General features: G+C 46.4%; 1 protein-coding gene and 1 long non-coding RNA gene across 2 annotated transcripts; one reads left to right on the forward strand and one right to left on the reverse strand.

Moving 5' to 3' along the window:
• Positions 1-536: 536 nt before the first annotated feature.
• On the reverse strand, positions 537-16,945 carry PRSS55 (serine protease 55). The gene is made up of 5 exons (XM_024996048.1): positions 16,787-16,945; positions 15,311-15,503; positions 13,213-13,463; positions 11,540-11,682; positions 537-880 (listed from the first exon to the last, which is right to left on the reverse strand). Exons 1-5 carry the CDS (start codon positions 16,839-16,841, stop codon positions 578-580), a joined length of 945 nt encoding a protein of 314 aa, XP_024851816.1. The 5' UTR covers positions 16,842-16,945; the 3' UTR covers positions 537-577.
• A 21-nt stretch (positions 16,946-16,966) lies between these two features.
• On the forward strand, positions 16,967-17,789 carry LOC132345918 (uncharacterized). The gene is made up of 2 exons (XR_009495504.1): positions 16,967-17,249; positions 17,574-17,789. It is a non-coding gene; the product is annotated as an uncharacterized lncRNA (long non-coding RNA).
• The last annotated feature ends 3,354 nt before the right edge of the window (positions 17,790-21,143 follow it).

Genomic DNA, 21,143 nt, shown 5'->3' on the forward strand with positions numbered 1-21,143 from the left:
CTCCTGTGGGCACGTGACTCAGGCCTAGCCTAGGAATGTGCCACAGCAATTGGAGCGGCAATGGGCATGGCCTCTGTATCAAGTAAGGGAGGCCAGGAGTTCTGCTGGAATTTTCAGGAACGTGGCTCTCTCTTTGGGAGCTGCTAAGCTGGTGGGATGCAAACCGAAGGTACTAGAGGCCATTGCAGCCATTTCTTGGAAGCCCTTTTGGAGAAACAGCCCCAGTCACATCTGCTGAGCTCCTGGGTCCAGCCATAAACCTGAAGGCAACACTCTTGTTCTTCGATTTTGTTTTTGTTTTTTTTTCTGTTATATACACCTATAAGCAACACTCTCTGGCTTTAGATGGTTTGAGCTTGGTAACTCATCTGCAATGAAAAGAGTCATGACTACTACAGGGACTCAAAGACCAGTCCCTAAACTCTCCAGCCCACCTGACTTCCGGTTTGCTGTCCGCAGCCTCAGTTCTAAGCCCTTAGCCTCTAACCTGTAGCCAGTCCCCCTGCTGGTGGCTCACATTCACACGTCCTCCTCGATTAAAGAATAGCATCTGTTTTATTATTAGTAGAAAAATAGCTTAGAACGTCACATAGGGCAGAAGGCAGAGGAGCAGCCAGAGTGTGGGGCTGCCTGGCTTCGGGAATTCTGAGGCACGAGAGACCTTTGCTTTTTGTTTGGAAGTCCCTACCATTTGCTCGGCTCTAAAGGGCCTTCCCTCTAACTCAGTCACCTTCTTAATCCAGGAGTGGTAGTTTTCTAACAAGGTGTATATTCCTGGAGTGTTCTTCAGGCCACAGGACCTTCCCCAGCTGATGATGCCCACATGGTACCACTTCTTGCCAGATTCTTGGGTACAGGCTAGAGGCCCCCCGCTGTCGCCCTGCGGACAGAGAACACAAATCAGCAGTGAGCCCCACTCTCCGCTGTCCGTCTGAGGCACAGCGCGGCTCACTCATGGAAGAGGGCTCATGAGCCTCCCAACTCCGAGCCACCAAGCGAAATCAAGTCACTGCCAGTCAGTGCCCCCCCCCCCCGCCCCCATCCCGGCTTCACAGCTGCGGCCGGTGGGGGTGGGGCGGGCGCCCTGCTCGGCCCACCTCCACGAATTGTGGTCTGCAGAGTTCAGGCGGTGACCAGACGGGACTCGGGAGGGAGGCAGAGAGGGAGGGCTGGCGAGAGACTAGCTCCATTCCACGTGCGACACCGAGACGGGGATCCGGAACACGGAGGATGTGTCGCCCAGGCTGAGGACGAGTAGGGACCTGTTTTGCGGGTCTTAAATCAGAAACGCTGGACAGAAGGGAAGGAAGGAAAACAGGCTGCGGTTGGGGCTGTGGATAGGAACTGGGTCTCCTTTGATGTTCTTCCAGAGGCCTGCGGGTGAAGTATGTCTCTTTTTAATCCTGTGGTGTGGGTGTTTGCAGGGGCCATGTGAGCTAAGCTTTTTTGAATGCGTGGCTCCTCCAGGGTGGAATCACATGGGTCTATGACTCAGAGAATTATCTATTTATATAGAAAATATGTATGCAGTCCGCACCATGTCCCGCACATGGATATGGCTTCCTTTTGTCCATATTAATACAGGGAAAATGAAGCTTAAGAAGGATGAAGGGCTTACTCAGGGTTACGTGGTGTTGGGGCCAAAGTTGGAACCAAACCTTCTTGATGCCAAGCACATGTTCTTTCCCTCCAGCGAGGGTGGTGGGTTGGTGGCTACAGTCACTCAAACCATCTTCCTTTCTTACCAGAGGGATGGCCTCCCATTCCATGATCATAAATGGGACTGGAATGAATGAGATCTTATATGAACTCTTAACGAGGAGGAAGAGGATAAGCACTTCCTGGACGTGATGTAAAAGGCCCTTGCCTACTGCAGTGGAAGTGCAGAGTCGTAACCACTGGACCCCCAGGGAAGTTCCAGCGTGCTTTTCTTTGTGTGAGTTCTAGTTCAAGGTCAAGGGACGAGAACCAAATCAATAGGATTTCCACTCAAACAGCTCCTTCCATAAGTGCTGTTTTTAATCATTTTTCTTCATGTTATGATGGTATCAATGATATTTAAAGACCTATTTAATATGCTGATTATTTCCTTACATAGCTGGGAGAGAACTATGCTTGGAAACGTAACTTCTAAGCCTGTTTCTGCATCGTTATAATGGAGATAGTACCAAGTATTTCCCAAAAGTGCTGGCAGTGAAATTTTAAAAATCTATAAATCACTCGGCATAGGGTAAATTCTACGTAGTAAATGCCCTAGAAATATGTTAGTATTTATTATTTTGGCCTCATGTATTACAAATACAGGCCCTTTACCACTAGGGCTCCCAGGTGGCCTTAGTGGTAATGAACCTGCCTGCCAGTGCAGGAGACGTAAGAGACTTGGGTTCAGTCCCTGGGTTGGAAAGATCCCCTGGAGGAGGCCATGGCAACCCACTCCAGTATTCTTGCCTGGAGAATCCCACGGACAGAGAAGCCTGGAGGGCTAGAGTTCACAGGGTCGCACAGAGTTGGACGTGACTCAAGTGACTTCCCATGCACACGTTACACATACTACTTGTGTATTTAGGAAGCAGAGAGTCCTTCTTCAGTTCAGTTCAGTCACTCAGTCGTGTCCGACTCTTTGTGACCCCATGAATCGCAGCACACCAGGCCTCCCTGTCCGTCACCAACTCCCGGAGTTCACTCAGACTCACGTCCATCGAGTCAGTGATGCCATCCAGCCATCTCATCCTCTGTCATCCCCTTCTCCTCCTGCCCCCAATCCCTCCCAGCATCAGAGTCTTTTCCAATGAGTCAACTCTTAGCATGAGGTGGCCAAAGTACTGGAGTTTCAGCTTTAGCATCATTCCTTCCAAAGAACATCCAGGGCTGATCTCCTTTAGAATGGACTGGTTGGATCTCCTTGCAGTCCAAGGGACTCTCAGGAGTCTTCTCCAACACCACAGTTCAAAAGCATCAATTCTCCGGCGCTCAGCTTTCTTCAGAGTCCAACTCTCACATCCATACATGACCACAGGAAAAACCATAGCCTTGACTAGATGGACCTTTGTTGGCAAAGTAATGTCTCTGCTTTTGAATATGCTATCTAGGTTGGACATAACTTTCCTTCCAAGGAGTAAGCGTCTTTTAATTTCATGGCTGCAGTCACCATCTGCAGTGATTTTGGAGCCCAAAAAAATAAAGTCTGACACTGTTTCCACTGTTTCCTCATCTCTTTTCCATGAAGTGATGGGACCAGATGCCATGATCTTAGTTTTCTGAATGTTGAGCTTTAAGCCAACTTTTTCACTCTCCACTTTCACTTTCATCAAGAGGCTTTTGAGTTCCTCTTCACTTTCTGCCATAAGGGTGGTGTCATCTGCATATCTGAGGTTAGTGATATTTCTCCCAGCAGTCTTGATCCCAGCTTGTGCTTCTTCCAGCCCAGCGTTTCTCATGATGTACTCTGCATAGAAGTTAAATAAGCAGGGTGACAATATACAGCCTTGACGTACTCCTTTCCTGTTTGGAACCAGTCTGTTGTTCCATGTCCAGTTCTAACTGTTGCTTCCTGACCTGCATACAGATTTCTCAAGAGGCAGGTCAGGTGGTCTCGTATTGCCATCTCTTTCAGAATTTTCCACAGTTTATTGTGATCCACACAGTCAAAGGCTTTGGCATAGTCAAGAAAGCAGAAATAGATGTTTTTCTGGAACTCTCTTGCTTTTTCCATGATCCAGCAGATGTTGGCCATTTGATCTCTGGTTCCTCTGCCCTTTCTAAAACCAGCTTGAACCTCTGGAAGTTCACAGTTCACATCTTGCTGAAGCCTGGCTTGGAGAATTTTGAGCATTACTTTACTAGCATGTGAGATGAGTGCAATTGTGTGGGAGTTTGAACATTCTTTGGCATTGCCTTTCTTTGGGATTAGAATGAAAACTGACCTTTTCCAGTCCTGTGGCCACTGCTGTGTTTTCAAAATCTGTTGGCATATTGAGTGCAGCACTTTCACAGCATCATCTTTCAGGATTTGAAATAGCTCCACTGGAATGCCATCACCTCCACTAGCTTTGTTCATAGTGATGCTTTCTAAGGCCCACTTGACTTCACGTTCCAGGATGTCTGGCTGTAGGTGAGTGATCACACCATCGTGATTATCTGGGTCGTGAAGATCTTTTTTGTACAGTTCTTCTGTGTATTCTTGCCACCTCTTCTTAATATCTTCTGCTTCTGTTAGGTCCATACCATTTCTGTCCTTTATCAAGCCCATGTTTGCATGAAATTTTCTCTTGGTATCTCTAACTTTCTTGAAGAGATCTCTAGTCTTTCCCATTCTGTTGTTTTCCTCTATTTCTTTGCATATGCTATCTAGGTTGGTCATAACTTTCCTTCCAAGGAGTAAGTGTCTTTTAATTTCATGGCTGCAATTACCATTTGCAGTGATTTTGGAGCCCAAAAAGTAAGGTCTAACACTGTTTCCCCATCTATTTCCCATGAAGTGATGGGACCAGATGCCATGATCTTAGTTTTCTGAATGTTGAGTTTTAAGCCAACTTTTACACTCTCCTCTTTCACTTTCATCAAGAGGCTTTTTAGTTCCTCTTCACTTTCTGCCATAAGGGTGGTGTCATCTTCATATCTGAGGTTATTGATATTTCTCCCGGCAGTCTTGATTCCAGCTTGTGCTTCTTCCAGCCCAGCATTTCTCATGATGTACTCTGCATGCTGGAATTTCAGAGGGACATCTGTAAATTCATGTTCTTTCATGCATAGAGCCTTCAATCTTTTTCTCTTTCTCTAGCAAAGGCAGGAAGGATTATCTCAGAGGAGGATCTGGCCTCAGCCAGCAAGGACCCAGGACTAATGACAGTCCACATTAATAGGAACTTTGTTTCGAGACTAAGGCTGGAAGCCAGAGACTGGTCTGGTTAGAAACATACTGACCACAGAACCTCCTAAGTTCATTGCCATGTTAATTACATCACATGATCACTCCTGTCTGTTTTGGGCGAGAAGCACATGACCTGGCTTCCAGCCTGGCCCCACTACCTCAGGCAAATCACTTAAATTCTGAAATTTCTATTTTCTCAGAGAGAGTGAGACTTTCCCACACCCATTTTACAGGGTAGTTGGAGAGAATGAAATTATTGAATACGTGTGAAAGAGCTGTGAAATTATCACACGGCTTCGGATCCATTCAGATAGTGAAGAGGATGATTGATGATTACAATAACCACGTTTTCTCATCTGTGAAACAGATCCAATTAAACATTTTTTTTTTACATGTCTTTCTGGCTCTAAAAGTCTAAAGCTCTATGGAGTGAAATAAGACTTTTATGCAAGTATCATGGGTGATGATGGGCTCATAACACCCTGACAAGTAGCCCAGGATGGTGAAAATACTCTGTGTGGTGCCATCCATTGTGGTGCATGTCATTATATGTTTAATCACAGACTGGGCAATACCAAGAATGAATGCTAATACAAACCACGGGCTTTGGGTGATTGTGATGTGTCAGTGTGGGTTCATCAGTTATAACACAGATACCTCTCTGATGGGGATGCTGATAACAGGGGAGATGATGCATGTGGGGAGGGGCAGGGGGTTAATGGAAAATCTCTATACCTTCCTCTCAATTTTGCTATGACCCTCAAACTGCTCAAAAAAAAATTTTTTTTTTAAAAAGATCTTTAAAGAGAGTTTTGGGTTGGTTCGTTCATAATAGCTTATAGGAAAAGCTGAACAAATTCTTTGGCCAACCCAATAGCTGAGGTTGACCTCCAACTCAGCTTGGCAGCCCCGTGACCACATTGCCTGACAGCCCAGTTGGCTGCCAGCTCTTAACCACTGTCCACCACGGTCTCTCTCTTGAATGTCCCCTCTGCTAAGATTACCATTATATTACAGGCAGTTTTCAGCTTCTTAGGAAGGTTCATCTCTTTGGCAGACATTTTCGTTGAGTATTTTCCATGCCAGGCACTGTTTGAGACACTGGCCAGCCATGAGTAAGACGCCATTTCCGCCGGGATTGAGGAGACGGACGAGAAAGCTACGCAGCACGGTGATGCCTGTTTCTCAGACGGCTGCTGGTCCTTCACAAAAACTACAGCGTAGCTAGCTGGGGACCTATTTGATTTTATATTTTGTGGCATTTTGCCACTCACTGATTTTTTTTTAAGTTGAATATTTTTAAATAGTGTAATTAATAGGGGATTACAAAGAGGAAACGTGCTGGAAAAGTAAACCACAAAATTCAGTTGATTCAATTTTAATTTGTATTTTAAGGATAGCATAATCTTGCTTGTTACTTTGGACATATTTCAATGTTTTCATAATCCAATTATAATTTCCCTTCATTATGTGATTACATTTTTTTTCAACTTTGCCAAGTTAAAAAGTGTGATTTTATTTTTAAGGGCAATTATTTTTAAACCCTAAGGGATTTTCTTTGGAGGGAATGATGCTGAAGCTGAAACTCCAGTACTTTGGCCACCTCATGCAAAGAGCTGACTCATTGGAAAAGACTGATGCTGGGAGGGATTGGGGGCAGGAGAAGAAGGGGACGACAGAGGATGAGATGGCTGGATGGCATCACTGACTCGATGGACGTGAGTCTGGGTGAACTCCGGGAGTTGGTGATGGACAGGGAGGCCTGGTGTGCTGCAATTCATGGGGTCGCAAAGAGTCAGACACGACTGAGCGACTGAACTGAACTGAAGGGATTTTCTTGTCTGGCTTATCTGGTTTTAAGTGATGATAATATTATATAATTTCAGAAAACTTTCCTTGCCCAGATCACTGTCAGCTGATTATCAGCAATAGAAAGCTTTCTAAACAGAGAACAAAACTTTTCACATCATGATTTTTTTTTAAAAAAAGGCTTAAAATGATAATAGCACATTTATTTATAGCACTCAAGTTATAGAAGTTTAATTTTAGAAGCTTTCATTAAAGTACATTTTGATAAGGGATGGATTTAAGCAAAAAATCCTCGACTCCAGATGGTAGGCACAGAAAACACCATCTTAACGCTTGTGTTGCCATTGTTGGCTTTGGCCATTTGAATATTGGATGGTGATAAATCAAAGAGATTGAAAAGATAGGTGTGCATACTGATGGGACTTGAGTCTTATATTCTTGGGTGAACAGCAGGGGCAAAAGCCTGGGTCAACCCCTAGTCTCCCCGCATGGCCGCCCAGCCCTGGTGACCTTGCTCTGCTTACCTCTCCACACTCACCCCGTAACCTCTGGCTTCTGAAATATTGAAAGTTCCCTGAACACACGATGCTGTTTCAAGCCTCTGTGACTTTCTCCCAGTTCTACTAAATGTTGTTTTCCTCCTTTTCTATTACTATTGGAATCCTTTATCTCTTACTGCAACATGAACTGGCTGCTCCCTAGGTCTGTGGCATGGCTAGGATCCAAGATTTTCTTTTAATCCTTGTTGCTGAGATGCAAGAGATGCAGGTTTGATCCCTGAGTCAAGAAGATCCCCTGGAGAAGGAAATGGCAATCTCTTCCAGTATTCCTACTGGGAAAATCCCATGGACAGAGGAGCCTGGTGGACTATAGTCCATGGGGTCAAAAAGAATTGGACATGACTGAGCATAGCACAGCACAGCAAACTGGGAAGAGTTGTCTTCTCTTTGTTATCTTATGTATAACTGTAGATTCACGTGCAGTTGAAAGAAACAATTTAGAGGGATCCGACATACCCTTTACAAGTTTCTCCCAATGAGACCATCTTGCAGAAATATGTATAATACAATAGCACCATCAGGGGTATTAACACTGATACAGTCAATATATAGAACTTGTCCATCAAGCAAAGGATCCCCCATGCTGCCCTTTTAAGGCCATCTCCACTTCCACTTCCTTCCAGCCCTAAACTCTCCTTAAATCCTGGCAACCACTAACCCATCTCCCTTTCTTTAGTTTTATCGTTTCAGGAGTGTTACGTAAACGGAGTCACACCGTGTGGGACCTTTGGGGTCAGCTTGTTGCACACAGCACAAATCTCTGGGCACATCCATGTCATTACTGTGTCACTAGTTTGATAGATTGCTTCTGTCGCAGCTGAGTGGTATTGCATGGCACAGACGCACCACGGCATATTCAGTTATCCATGTCTTGTAGGGTGTTTGCTTCCAATTTCAGGCTCTGATGAGTGGATCTGCTATAAGCACCCCTGCATGTTTTTTTATGTGAACACAAGCCTTCATTTCTCTGGAGTAAATGCCCAGGAATGGCATTTGCTGGGTTATAAGGCAAGAACACCTTCAGTTTTTTAAAAACTACAAAATTGGTTTTCAGAGTGATTAAATTATTTTAAACCTCACCCCATCCCCCACTCCCACCCCAGCAATGTATTCATGATCCAGTTTCTCTGCGTTCTTGTCAGCATCTGGTGTTACTTTTTTTTTTTTTTTTTTTAATTTTAACCATTCTGAGGTGTGTAGTAGTTTTAATTTGCATTTTCTTGATGACGAATGCCATTGAACATCTATTTTGTTTGCCATCTGTATATCCTCATCAACAAAATGTCTGTCCTTTTCTTTTGCCCATTTTTGCACTGGGCAGTTTGTCTTTCTGCTTTTGAGTTTGAGAGTGCTTTATATTTCTAAGCATAGTTCCTTTGTTGGATACTACCTCCCAATCAATTGCTTGTAATTTCATCCTCTTAATTTTAATTTATTATACATATATATTATTTGAGTATAATTGCTTTATGATGTTGTGTTAGTCTCTGCTGTACAATGAAGTGAATCAGCTATAGGTATATATATATATATATATATATATATATATATATATCCCCTCTCTCATTCCCTTTTTTAAAAATTATTTTTATTTGACTTCACCGGGTCTTAGTTGAAGCATGTGGGATCTAATTCCCCAACCAGGGATTGAACCCAGGCTACTGGCATTGGGAGCATGGAGTCTTAGCCACTGGACCGCCAGGGAAGTTCCTTCCTCATCCTCTTAATATGGTCTTTTCAAATTTTGATGAGGTCCAGTTGATCAATTTTTCTTCTTATGAGTTATGTTTTGGTGTTATGCTATGTCCCAAAGATTTATTTTGTCCTAAAAAATTTGTATAGTTTTATATTTAAGTGCATGATTCATTTCATGTTTTAATTGAATTTACTCCAGGAATTCATAGTTCTCAATTTTTCAAAAAAAATACTATTTTAGAGCAAGCTGCTTGGCTTTGTTTTTAATTTTTAGACATTTATTTGCTTAGATCTTAATTGCCCCATGAGGGATCTTTTGTTGGGCACGAAAACTCTTAGCTGTTGTGGCATGTGGGATCTAGTTCCCTGACCGGGGACTGAACCCAGGCTCCCTGCATTGGGAGTACAGAGTCTTAGCCGCTGGACTACCAGGGAAGTCCTCCCAAAAGGTTCTTTACTCAGATTTTTAGTTTTATTTTTCCTTATCTTGTGTGCTTTAATAAATGGAATCCACGTGTATTAATGAAACTCTCTATTCTATTACAGATAACGTCTTGAGCATTAGGTTATGGGATTCTGGTTCTCATATGAATCACCTGTTTTAACAGGCTTCTTATGAAACTGGAGTGTGGGAAGCCAACTCCTTTCCATTAACTTGGGGTAGAAGTCAAGACCCCCCACTCAGGCCAGCAACAACACTAAGGGAAGGAACAGGAGTGTGACTGCTGCTGGGTGGGAGCCCAAGTTCCTCAGGTGGCTTCCACGGACACTGAGGGGGACCGAGGATGGTTCGTTATGACTAGATAGTAAAGTCCTGCCTTTCCATTCAGCCTCCTCTGACACCACCATGGTGGGCAGAAGTGGGGAGGGCGAGGATGTCTGCTAGACCTTGCTTGCTGGGGTAGGAGTGCTATGGGGGTTTTTCCTGGTATATTGCTGGAATAGAAGGATTATTGTTAAATAGTTTCTGCCTTGCTAGATTGTCCTTTCTTTTTCTCCAAAGAGAGGAAGTTTTTCTTGTTTTGTTTTGTTAGTTTGTATCTATGACGATTGGCATTTTTCCCCCCAGGTAGTCCATGGGGTCGCTAAGAGTCAGACATGACTGAGTGACTTCACTTTGACTTTTCACTTTTATGCATTGGAGAAGGAAATGGCAACCCACTCCAGTGTTCTTGCCTGGAGAATCCCAGGGATGGGGCAGCCTGGTGGGCTGCCATCTATGGGGTCGCACAAAGTCGCACATGACTGAAGAGACTTACAGCAGCAGCAGCAGCAGCAGTCCTAGGAAATACAGTGCCCTTAAGTACTGTGATCCAGGCTGGGAGGTAAGAGGCGTAAAGAAAATCCAGGGAATTCACTGCTGTATCATGCCTTAAGTAGTAGGATATTTGTTTCCAATTTCATCTTCTCTCTCCCTTTCAGAGCCTTTACTTTTGTTTCACAGTGTAATGTCCAGGGCTTTCAGCTGTATTTAGAGAGAGGGATCAAGAGAAAGGTGTCTACTTCATCTTGTCCAGAACTAGAAGTTGCAATTATCTTGTTTTGTTTTGAAATGTTTTAAATTGTCCAGGATATGGGAAAAACACAAGGCTTGTGTGACACTGGTTCCGTCTCTCTCTGTGGTCCCCACAATGTTCACCACAGAGGGGGCACCTTCTGAGATGCCATTGCTGCTGGAGTCCACTCTTTGCTTCCTCACAGCCTTTGCACGAGACAGCCTTTTCGTCACTCGTAGAGCATCTAACATCCACACTTACAGTTTCACACCAGTGACCAGATCTGCTGCCCAGCTGATGAGCAGGACTAAGGGGGCTCCTCAAGTGAGCACTCCCAAGATGAATCTCTCCCATCCTTACAACCAGAGGAAGTTAGTTTATGAGGGTTTTCCCTCTATTTCTTTTCTAGTACCAATCAAAACTGTTTTTAAATGTTGTGTCCATTTTATTAAAGAGAAACTAAGGCACCAGACTTTTGTTCAGTGGAAGCTGCATACATTATCCGATATGTTATGGTAGTTTACCCAACTGCCTGCCCAGGACACAGTGGGCTCAGGAACCCGTGTCTCACCAGTGGTTTAGAACCTGGGACTTCCCTGGTGGTACAGTGGTTGAGAATCCACCTTCCAATGCAAAGGATGTGGGTTCCATCCCTGGTTGGGTAACTAAGATCCGGAGTCTCGAGTACTGAGCTTGCATGCCACAACTAGAGAGAAGCCCAAGTGTCAGAACCAAGATCTGACCCAGACAAAAAAAAAAAAGGAAAGAAAAAAAGTTTGGATCTCAGGGCTCAGTGCACTCAACAGAGGTAGCTAAAATTAATGAAGGAAAAGAATTTCTTGTATGGATTTCAAATCTTCTTCACCTTTTTTTTTTTAAACAAGTCTGAGATGGAAAAAGTCTTGAGGCCCTACCTGGAGAAGGCCAGAAATATTTATTCAGGGTTGCTGCTTACTGACTCACAGGACCTGACACCAAGTATTCCTGAATCCAGGTCCCCCTTCTCACAACTAAGCCCGATTCCTGCACTTTCCCCAAACTCTTACTGTCTGCTTCCCATGGACAGAGGGTGCCTTTGCACTGTACCACCCCAGGTACCCCCAAGTTACCTGGCAAGAATCGTAGCTCTCATTCTCATATCCAGCACACAGCATGTTTTTGGTAAGTTTGGGAAATTCCTTAAAACACTTATCCCAGTTCATTATGGTCATGGGTGCTTTCAGCAGCTCAGTTTCCATAGGCTGGTTGAGACCTGAACCATGGAGAAGGCCCATTACAATGGTCACTGGACTCCAGCCCCAGTGCTGCTAATGCAACCGAGTGGGCCCCAGGCCATCCTGCCCAGCATCCCACCAGCCACCCATCCACCCTTTTTTCACATTTTCACAGAACCTCATGCTCCACATCCTTCTAGTAATCCCTTGCAATTTACTCATTCCACCGGCCCAGGCTCTTCTAAACAAGTCCCCATCTATTTAAATTTTTCATTCCTCCCATTCAAAATCCTATTCCTGCCTCCAGGAAGACTTCCACCTTGGCTCCAGCAACCCCACCGATTTGACTTCTTAGAACTGGCTGTTGATCAGTTCTTACATAATCCTACCTCTTCAAGCCATGTTTGCCTATTGCCCCTCTATTATGTGAGTACGGCACTTCTGACGCAGTGCCACTGAAACTGGGTTTGTGCTTTCAGTGAGAAACTCTCAGGTCCCCCAGACAAAGGTAGGGTAGGTTGGTTGAGAGTCTTTTTTGTTTTCTAATTTAATGACTTTTCTATTGAAGGATAATTGCTTTACAAAATTTTGTTGTTTTCTGTCAGTGGTTGACAGGCTGGACAAGGGGTTTGCCAAGGCCCTTCCTGGACTGCCAGCTTCCAGGAATTTGTCTGGATTTGTCTCCATCTCATTAACTCTAACCACAAGGAGATTTCAAAGGTCTTATTCTTATTGCATATTCTTAATTTTGCAGGAACCCACCTGCCTCTTCCTCACTTCTAAATTTTGAGTCATGTCTGAAGCCCTCAATCAGTGTTAACACCAATTACCCTCCAGTCACTAAATTCCTGAAATACCTACCGTGTTTCAGACCCCAACTTGTTGCAAAGCGTCCCCCAAGGACCTGTAGTCTTGTTCAGGCCTGAGCTAGTGCTGTGCCGTTCCCACCCCTCCCACACCTATGTTATTGAGTTTTCTTTGGGGACAGTTCAGTGGGGGCTTTCATGATCCCTTTGTACCCTGGTCCAGCTCCTCCAGGAGGAGAGGCCAAGTGACAATGTATTGACAAGTAGCAAGAACAGATTCATTTCTAAGAATGGATGGGCAACCCTCCAGGACCATCTAAAGTCTAGGCCAGGGCAGGTGTCTTGAACGCCTGAAGGAATCAGGTGGAAAGCATACACGCATGAATCAGGGAGATGAGAGAGGACAGAGCAGGGAGCCCCTGGCAAGCTGGAGGTTTGCATTCAGTGAAGCCAACAGGATGGTTGTGCGCTGGCTCGCAAGGGAGGACCACACCCAGGGATGGCCCACACCTGGCATCCGAGCGCTGGGCCTTGGCGGGGGTTGGGGGGGCTGTTTCCTTGGTAACTTGGAAGAGGCTGAGATCAGGCCTCCCTGGGTTTCTAGTGTTCAGGGATTAGCTCTGAGGCAAGCCCTCCCCGCCCCCGCTTCCTCAGCTCGCTGTCTCTTTCGCCTTCTCCTCTAGGTTTACTGGCCCGTCCTCAGATGCCAGTGATGCGGCTCTTACCCTGGCTGCACCCAGGAGATGCTGAGCTGTGACGTACCGGATTTGACCTGCCCCCATCCTGCCACCCAGCATTTGTGCCACTGGGAGAGGCCGGGCTGCATGGGCAGGCAGATGGGTTCTTTGAGCTCGTTGAACGTGATGGGATTGTCCAGCATCAGCAGAGCGATGTCATTGTCCATGCTGACTCTTTGAAAGTCCTTGTGACGAATGATGGTTGTGACTCCCTTTATCTCCAGGGATGGGCTGGTTAGGCTATTGGTTCCCAGCACGACTCTCAGATCTGTGGGCCTGGTGGAGGTGGAGAACCAGAGAGGAAGGAAAGTCACAGGGGGCCCAGAATCTGCTACGGCTAAGACTTAAACCCCACATGGTCCTACTAGCCTTCTGGACTTGTCCTACTGGGGCTGTTGCTCAGAGGGTGTGAGCATTTGTAAAAGGTAGAGAAGGAAAGTGAAACAGCCCGTGTGGGACCACAGCCGCCTTGGTGCTCCAGCATCATCCCAGAGACCCGAATGAGACAGTCCTGCCTCACTGGGCAAAGGCAGGACTTAGCTTTGCCCCTCAAGCACCTGCCCAAAGAGCCCACAAAAGACCACTTAGCACAGATCGACACTGGCACACACAAACCAGCCCTCAGATAGGTAAAGGGTTATCATATCAACCTGTCTACCAGCAATTTAGAGACTCGGATTTTGTTTGTTTGCAGCATACACAACTGACCAAAGTTAAATATTCAGAATATATAAAGAGATTCTACAAATAAAAAACTGTCAAACTCAAAGAGTCATTATAGGAGAGAAAATATACCAATCAACTTGAAAATATCAATGTAGCAGTAGTAAGAAAAATACAAATTATGACCACAAAGATAATAGTCTTTCACACCCATCAGAAAAGCAAAAATTAAAAGTTCTGAAAAAGTAGCAAGTATCGGTGATGAATTTAACACTTATATACCACTGGGGGAAATTTAAATTGGTGCAACCACTTTGAAAAATCATTTGGTGTCTTCTAATAAACTTGAAGATGTACAGCCCTATGATTCTACAACTTATCTCTTAGAAATAAACTCTTGTACACATATATAGAAGGCCCATGCAAGAATCAAGAATGGAATTTAATCTAGACCTGCCATTGATGGGGCTTCCCAGGTGGCCTAGTGGTAAAGAACTCACCTGCCAATGCAAGAGACATAAGAGACTCACGTTTGATACCTGGGTTGAGATGACCTCCTGGAGGAGGGCATGGCAACCCACTTCAGTATTCTTGCCTGGAGAATCCCATGGACAGAGGAGCCTGGTGGCTACTGTCCTTAGGGCCACAAAGAGTCAGATATGACTGAAGCAACTTAGCATGCAAGACGCACTGCCACTGATGAAGCAGAAAGACTCTTCAGGAATTTCCTTCCAGGCAGAATGGCCAGGAATTTTCCAATCCCTAAGCATCCCATGAGAGCAGATGCAGCCAGTTTCCTTGGTTACCCCAGGGTGAAACTTGGCCTGTGGTTTTGATTAACCTTTTAAAGGTCATCTTTCGATGTATCTTCAATCTTTCATGAGATGGTGGAGCAGAAAAGTACAAGTGCTAGAAGTGGATTTAAATGCTATTTCTTGTCTGCTAGATGTGTACCTTGGGTGAATCACCCAGCCTTACTGGGCTTCAGCTTCCTGCTCTATAAGATAAAGATGTTCATTTTAGCTGCCCTAGGGTTGTTGTAAGATCGAAGGAGTGAAAAGGGAGCAATTCATTCTGCCTTCCTTGGGGTTGGTGTATATGGTTAAATCAGTTAATGCACATGGTTTCTTAGAACATGATTTGTAATCACTAAATCCTCTGTTTTCCACCAGTCTCCTGGAATGCAGAGAAAACTCTACACAGGGCAGGGAAGTCAGGTGTCAGATGGCCCAGGAACCGAGACCTCCAGAATTTGGAGAACTTCCACCTAAAAGGACTTGAATGTCACAGGAGAGGTGGACAGACCAATCCCCAGGGTGGAAGGCAGTAGGTGGTGGCCATTCATTTCTGATTCGGGATGCAGCAACTCCAGAACTCCCCTCAGCAATCAGGCTTGGCTGAGTGTGGGGTGCCCTGGGGGCGCGCACTGTCAGAAGAAATGGGATGAACTTGGTACTTACGGTAACTGCTCAGGGTAAAAGCAGTGAGCCGCCGTGATAATCCACCACTCGTTGAGGATGGCGCCACCACAGAAATGTTCATTTCTTGCCTGAATACTCACCTGCCATGGAAACTCACCCACCCCAGCCTCTATCCCTCCTGTGATTCTGGAATACTGAGCTCCTCTTGCAAACATGGGTCTTTCACCACATTCTGGTAGAATGAGAGAAAGGAAGGCAAAAGATGCAACACTTAGTCAATACCTATAGGAGAGCCATAAGTAGCTATCATACCCATTCTAGAGATGGGGAAACTGAGGCTGGCCCAGTGAAGCACCTTAGAAACACAAGTAAGCCAACAGAGGCTTCACATTTGTTTCCCAGAGCCTGGGACATGGTCAAAAGTGTTGGCTCTGTCTCCCTTCCAAATAAGCAACTCACTTTACTGTGCTAGTTTCTGCTTTCATCCAGGAGAAATCAGAGAGAATACCTGCCCAGACCAACCTGTAGTGCTTGGCAGAATAATGCCTCCCTCTAAAAAGATGTCCATGTCCTAATGGACCATGATTTGGAACTCGTGAATATGTTGCCTTATGAAGCAAAGGGGACTTTGAAGGTGGAATGAAAATTGCTAATCATCTGATCTTAAAATGGGGAGATTGTCTTGGATAATCTGAGTAAGCCCACTGTAGTCACACTGGCCCCTAAGGGTGGTGGAGGACAGCAGAAGGAGAGAGATGTGACTATAGGAGAAAGGCATGGAGAGGTGCAATATCACTGGCTTTGAAGATGAAGGAAGGGGCCACAAGCCAAGGGATACTGATGACCTCCAGAAGTCAGAAAACCCCAGTTAATACACTCCCTCTAAAGCTTCCAGTAGAAACACAGTCCTGCTGACACCCTGATCTTAGACCAGTGAGGCCCACGTAGAAGTCCTACAGAACTGTAAGATAAAGCATTTGTGGGACTTCCCAGGCATTCCCAATGCAGGGGGATTGGGGTTCAATCCCTGGTCGGGAAACTAGCTCCCACATACCACAACTAAGAGTTCTCAAGCTACAACTTGGGGCTGGCACAAGACAAGGAGCAAGGGAAGTGTTTTCCAGGAAGAGTGTGTGGGATATCAGAAGCCACTGCTCTTGTGAGCTGGCCTCTTAGTGGCCATTAACTTATTTGAGAGCTGCTCCTTGGGCTTCCCAGGTGGCTCAGTGGTAAAGAATCTGCCTGCAATGCAGGAGACTCAGGATTGATCCCTGTATAGGGAAGATCCCCTAGAGAAGGAAATGGCAACCCACTCCAGTATTCTTGCCTGGAGAATCCCATGGACAGAGGAGCCTGGTGGGCTACAGTCCAGGGGATCGCAGAGTCAGACACGACTGAGGGACCAAAGAACAATAAGAGCTGTCCCTTTGTCCCCTGGGCTCCTGGCAGGATGGAAGGGAGGGATCCAACCCCACTTGCAGAGTCATTCAGGCCCCCAGGCAGGTGTCCACATACCAAGGTGTGCATCCCTGGCCTGGGACATGAGCAGCAAAAGGGACCACAGGAACATGGCCCAGGGCGTGGCAGTTGGCCTGGAGGTGACGGAGGCCAGGGCTGAGGGAAATGACGCTGTCAAGGCCTCCCGGTCAGAGCCACCCCTCCAGTGATGTCACAATGGGCAGCGGGTCAGAGAACTCAGGCCAAGTCACGTGGGCTTCTCTTCTGGCCACTCTGCTTCTGAGATGAGCCTCATTCTAGATGCCTCCTTGCCTGAGCTTCCCTTCCTGACGTGGGCACAGCTCTCTCTTCACGCGTCCTTGGAGGGGGGTGGTGGGTGGCCCGTCACACCCAGCATTTTTTAAGGCACAGCAGCCTCCCCTTCCACAGTGACTGTGAGCAGAAGGCCTGCACCAGGGGCTGCCAGGCTGCACCCTTGGAAACAGGAGTCATTCAGGAAGGTGCCCAGGGAGACCCTGAGGTCTGTGTCGCCCAAACCCTGGGCAGTCCAGGTGCCCACGGAGTTCTCCACTCAGGCCCCTTGACCTGGGCCACCAGCATGGACCACGGGCTGGGTTCAGAGGCCCCAGCCTGCCCCACACTCAGCCCAGCAGGCAGCAGTCCCCCTTCCCACTCTCTCTGGCTTTATTCCATGTGGCCCCCAAACCTCCAGACAGGCCCCTATCCATTTCCAAGGATGGAAAGGTCAGACTCACAGGTGGAAGTGCCCAGCCCAAGCCTTTGCTCATGTTATTGGCTCAGCTGTATGATCTGGACCTTACTTTATTTTTTTTGACACTTTCAGTACACGGACTTGGATGGACTCTACCCAGGCACCCTCAGTAGCACTTTCCTGACCACTGGCCAGGCCTGATGTTTAGACGTGAATCATGTGCTAATTCAGGTCCCAAAGTGACCTCTGGTCATTTTCTAGACTTGCTGTGTCTACCCTGGGTTTTCCTCTCTGAAGAAGAGGAATACTGATGCTCAGACAGTAAAGTTGCTGTGAAGCTGTATAAACTATTATGTGTGCGTGTGTGCTAAGTATTTCAATTGTGTGTGATTCTTTGCGACGCTATAGACCATAGCCTGCTGGGCTCTTCTGTCCATGGGATTCTCCAGGCAAGAATATTGGAGTCGGTTGCCATTCCCTTCTCCAGGGGATCGAACTCGCGTCTTTTATGTTTCCTGCATCGGCAGGCAGTTTCTTTACCACTAGTGCCATATAAACTATGATCACTTGTCAAAAATAAGTAAATAAATAAATAAATTGTAACTAGAAGGTAAAATCATCATGTTGTCGTTAAATAGAAGAAACATTTTAATAAATGAAAACTCATTAAAAAAGTTGTTGTGAATCTTCAGATGAAATCATACGCCTTGGGTGGGGCACCTCTTTACTACACCAAGGCTGTGGCCCCAGCTACTCTGGGAGGAGAAATACCAGGACATGGGGCTTGCTCCTCCTCCACTATCAGGGCCCTCTGTGAGCAGCTGCTCTACAGAATCCAGGAGTCCATGCTGAAGGGAGGGCGGGGCCTGTAATATGGCTCTTTCCCCACCTGTGCTGAATAACACGTGCTAACTCGTCTACCTTGGCCTTGAACGAGGGCTAAGCCTTTGTTTCCTGGCACATGGATAAAGATTCCCAAAGCACACTGGGTCACTGGCTTGGGTCTGGCTCTGCGTCTTCCATCTGCTCTTCTTTTGGACTCAGAGCTCCCCCTCTGCAACCCCCGACCTGCCGGGGTCCAGCCCCGGTGGATCCAGGGAATTCGAAGCGGGGACGGCGTCGGCGAGGATCAGGAAACAATTGCTTAATTGAAGAAAGCCTGGCTTACTGCACCGACCCTGTACCCGCTACCCGCCTCCTGATTGCTCTGGTCCTGGAGGAAGGTGTGGAGGGAGGTGGAGCCTGGGCCCTCCCATCTGCTGGGAGACTGGAGGACCATGGCCGTCTCTGTCCTGGGAGGCCGGATGGGCACACCTGCCCTAAACTGAGCCCTATCTATTGCGAAACCCTCAATCGCTGCCCAGCAGTTTTTGGCCAAGCTTCTTCACAACACCAATGGCTCCCACCACATCTGAGTGAGTGGAGAGAGTGACCAGTGGGGCCAGAGATGCCGTGCACAGCTGCTACCCCAGAAGCCATCATTCCTGTAGACTCTGATGAGAATGTCTCCCCCCCTGGAATTGGGCAAACATGGCCTGCCCCATTGCGTATGGAGAGAAACTTAGGAATGTAAGGGATCTGTAGAAATCCCAAGAGGAAAGCAGGTACTTGCTGACATGGGCTGCCTGGTGGCCGCTCCAGAGTTGGTGCAAAGGCCTCACCAACATCCAGTAAAGACAACGGTCAGATGCCTTGGGGGATGTATTTGGTCTCCTCTTGTGTTCACGCAGAGCTTTCCTGGTGGCTCAATGGTAAGGAACCTGCCTGCCAATGCAAGAGACAAGAGTTCAATCTCCAGGTCAGGAAGATCCCCTGGAGAAGGAAATGGCAACCCACTCCAGAATTCTTGCCTGGAGAACCCCATGGACAGAGGAGTCTAGTGAGTCACAGTCCATGGGGTCACGAAGAGTCGGACACGACTGCGCACACACACCACACACGTTCATGAAGGGACGGGCTGCTCCTGGAAGGTGTCCTCCTGCTTATATTATGCTGCATTATTTAGGAAGCGGTCTGTGTGTGGATTCCAGAGTCAGATCAGATCAGTCGCTCAGTCGTGTCCGACTCTTTGCGACCCCATGAATCGAAGCACGCCAGGCCTCCCTGTCCATCACCAGCTCCCAGAGTTCACCCAGACTTACGTCCGTCGAGTCAGTGATGCCATCCAGCCATCTCATCCTCTGTCATCCCCTTCTCCTCCTGCCCCCAACCCCTCCCAGCATCAGAGTCTTTTCCAATGAAAAGACTAACCTCAAATCCTGTTTCCAACATCACACATCAATATTTTTTAAAAAATAGTGATGGCATTCATGCTTTAAGTCAACCTTGTGCAAGTTGCATTTTTATTTTTATTTATTTGTTGTGGCTGTGCGGGCTCTTCGTTGCTGCTCGAGGACTTTCTCTAGTTGTGGTACGTGGGGCAACTCTCTAGTTGTGGTGAGAGGATTTATTTGACCCATGGCATGTGGGATCTTAGTTTCCTGACTAGGGGTTGAACCTCCATCCCCTGCCTTGAAAAGCGGATTTTTAACCACTGGATCACCAGGAAAGTCCCTGATGTCACACTTCTCTAAAGGGCCTTGTGCTGTGCTTAAGTTGCTCAGTTGTGTCCGACTCTGTGGTCCCATGGACTGTAGCCCGCCAGGCTCCTCTGTCCATGGGATTCTCCAGGCAAGAACACGGGAGTGGGTTGCCATTTCCTTCTCCAAGGGATCTTCCCGACCCAAGGATGGAACCCAGGTCCCCCACATTGCAGGCAGATTCTTTGCCATCTGAGCCAGCAGGGAAGCCCCTAAAGGGCCCTAGACAAGCTGCTATCCTCTCAGAGTTTCCCTTGTCTCTACACAGGGGACATTACAACTATCGGAGTCGATATGAGGATTGGCTGGGGTGACAGTGTATCCTCGCTTTGGCTGCTACAACAGCATTGCTCAAGAACTGGGATATTGGAGTACATGAAGAAAAAAAAACTCTTGTTCTCACGAATGTTATAGTCTAGTAGAAGAGACTACCTCAGATGATCATAAGTGCTATGGAAAAAATTAAAGCAGGGAGAGGGCATAGGAAGTATGGTTGGAGAAAATCGCAGGTGTTTTTTTATATTTTTATTTTTAATTTACTTGGCTGCATCAGGACTTAGTTGTAGCTTGCAGGATCTTAGTTAAGGCATGTGGGATCTCATTCCCTGACCAGGGATCGAACCTGGCCCCCTGCACTGGAAACGTGCAGGCTTAGCCATTGCACCATCATGGAAGTTCCACAGGGGCTGTTTTCAGTAGAGTGAGAGGGAAGTCTCCTGGACAGGGTGACAGAAGAGACCAGAAGGAAAGAGGGAGCAAGGTTTGTAGATAACTGGGGACCCTCGAAGGTAACAAGGAAACTTGTGATATTTTGATATAAGAAGAAATATACGTTCTGATCTTTATTCAGACTTTTGACCAGAGCTCCTAAACCCTTTTTAATTTCCTAAGTGATCAGAACAATAGGAACATCTTTGTTTTAGTATTTACTCTATTTTTTTCCCCTGGCTTCTAAAACAGCTCTAAAGTGATAAAGGTGAAAAGACCATCCTTTGTTATTCATAATAGGCCCCTTTCAGCCCTACCTGAGTTTGCCTTAATGAGGTGATTATTTTTCTGTAATTTTGTTTTACTCATTGATCTATCATCATTAACCAATAATTTCTCAATAAATATTTAAGTC

Source organism: Bos taurus, chromosome 8, assembly GCF_002263795.3.
Source record: "Bos taurus isolate L1 Dominette 01449 registration number 42190680 breed Hereford chromosome 8, ARS-UCD2.0, whole genome shotgun sequence".
NCBI classification, from domain to species: domain Eukaryota; kingdom Metazoa; phylum Chordata; class Mammalia; order Artiodactyla; family Bovidae; genus Bos; species Bos taurus.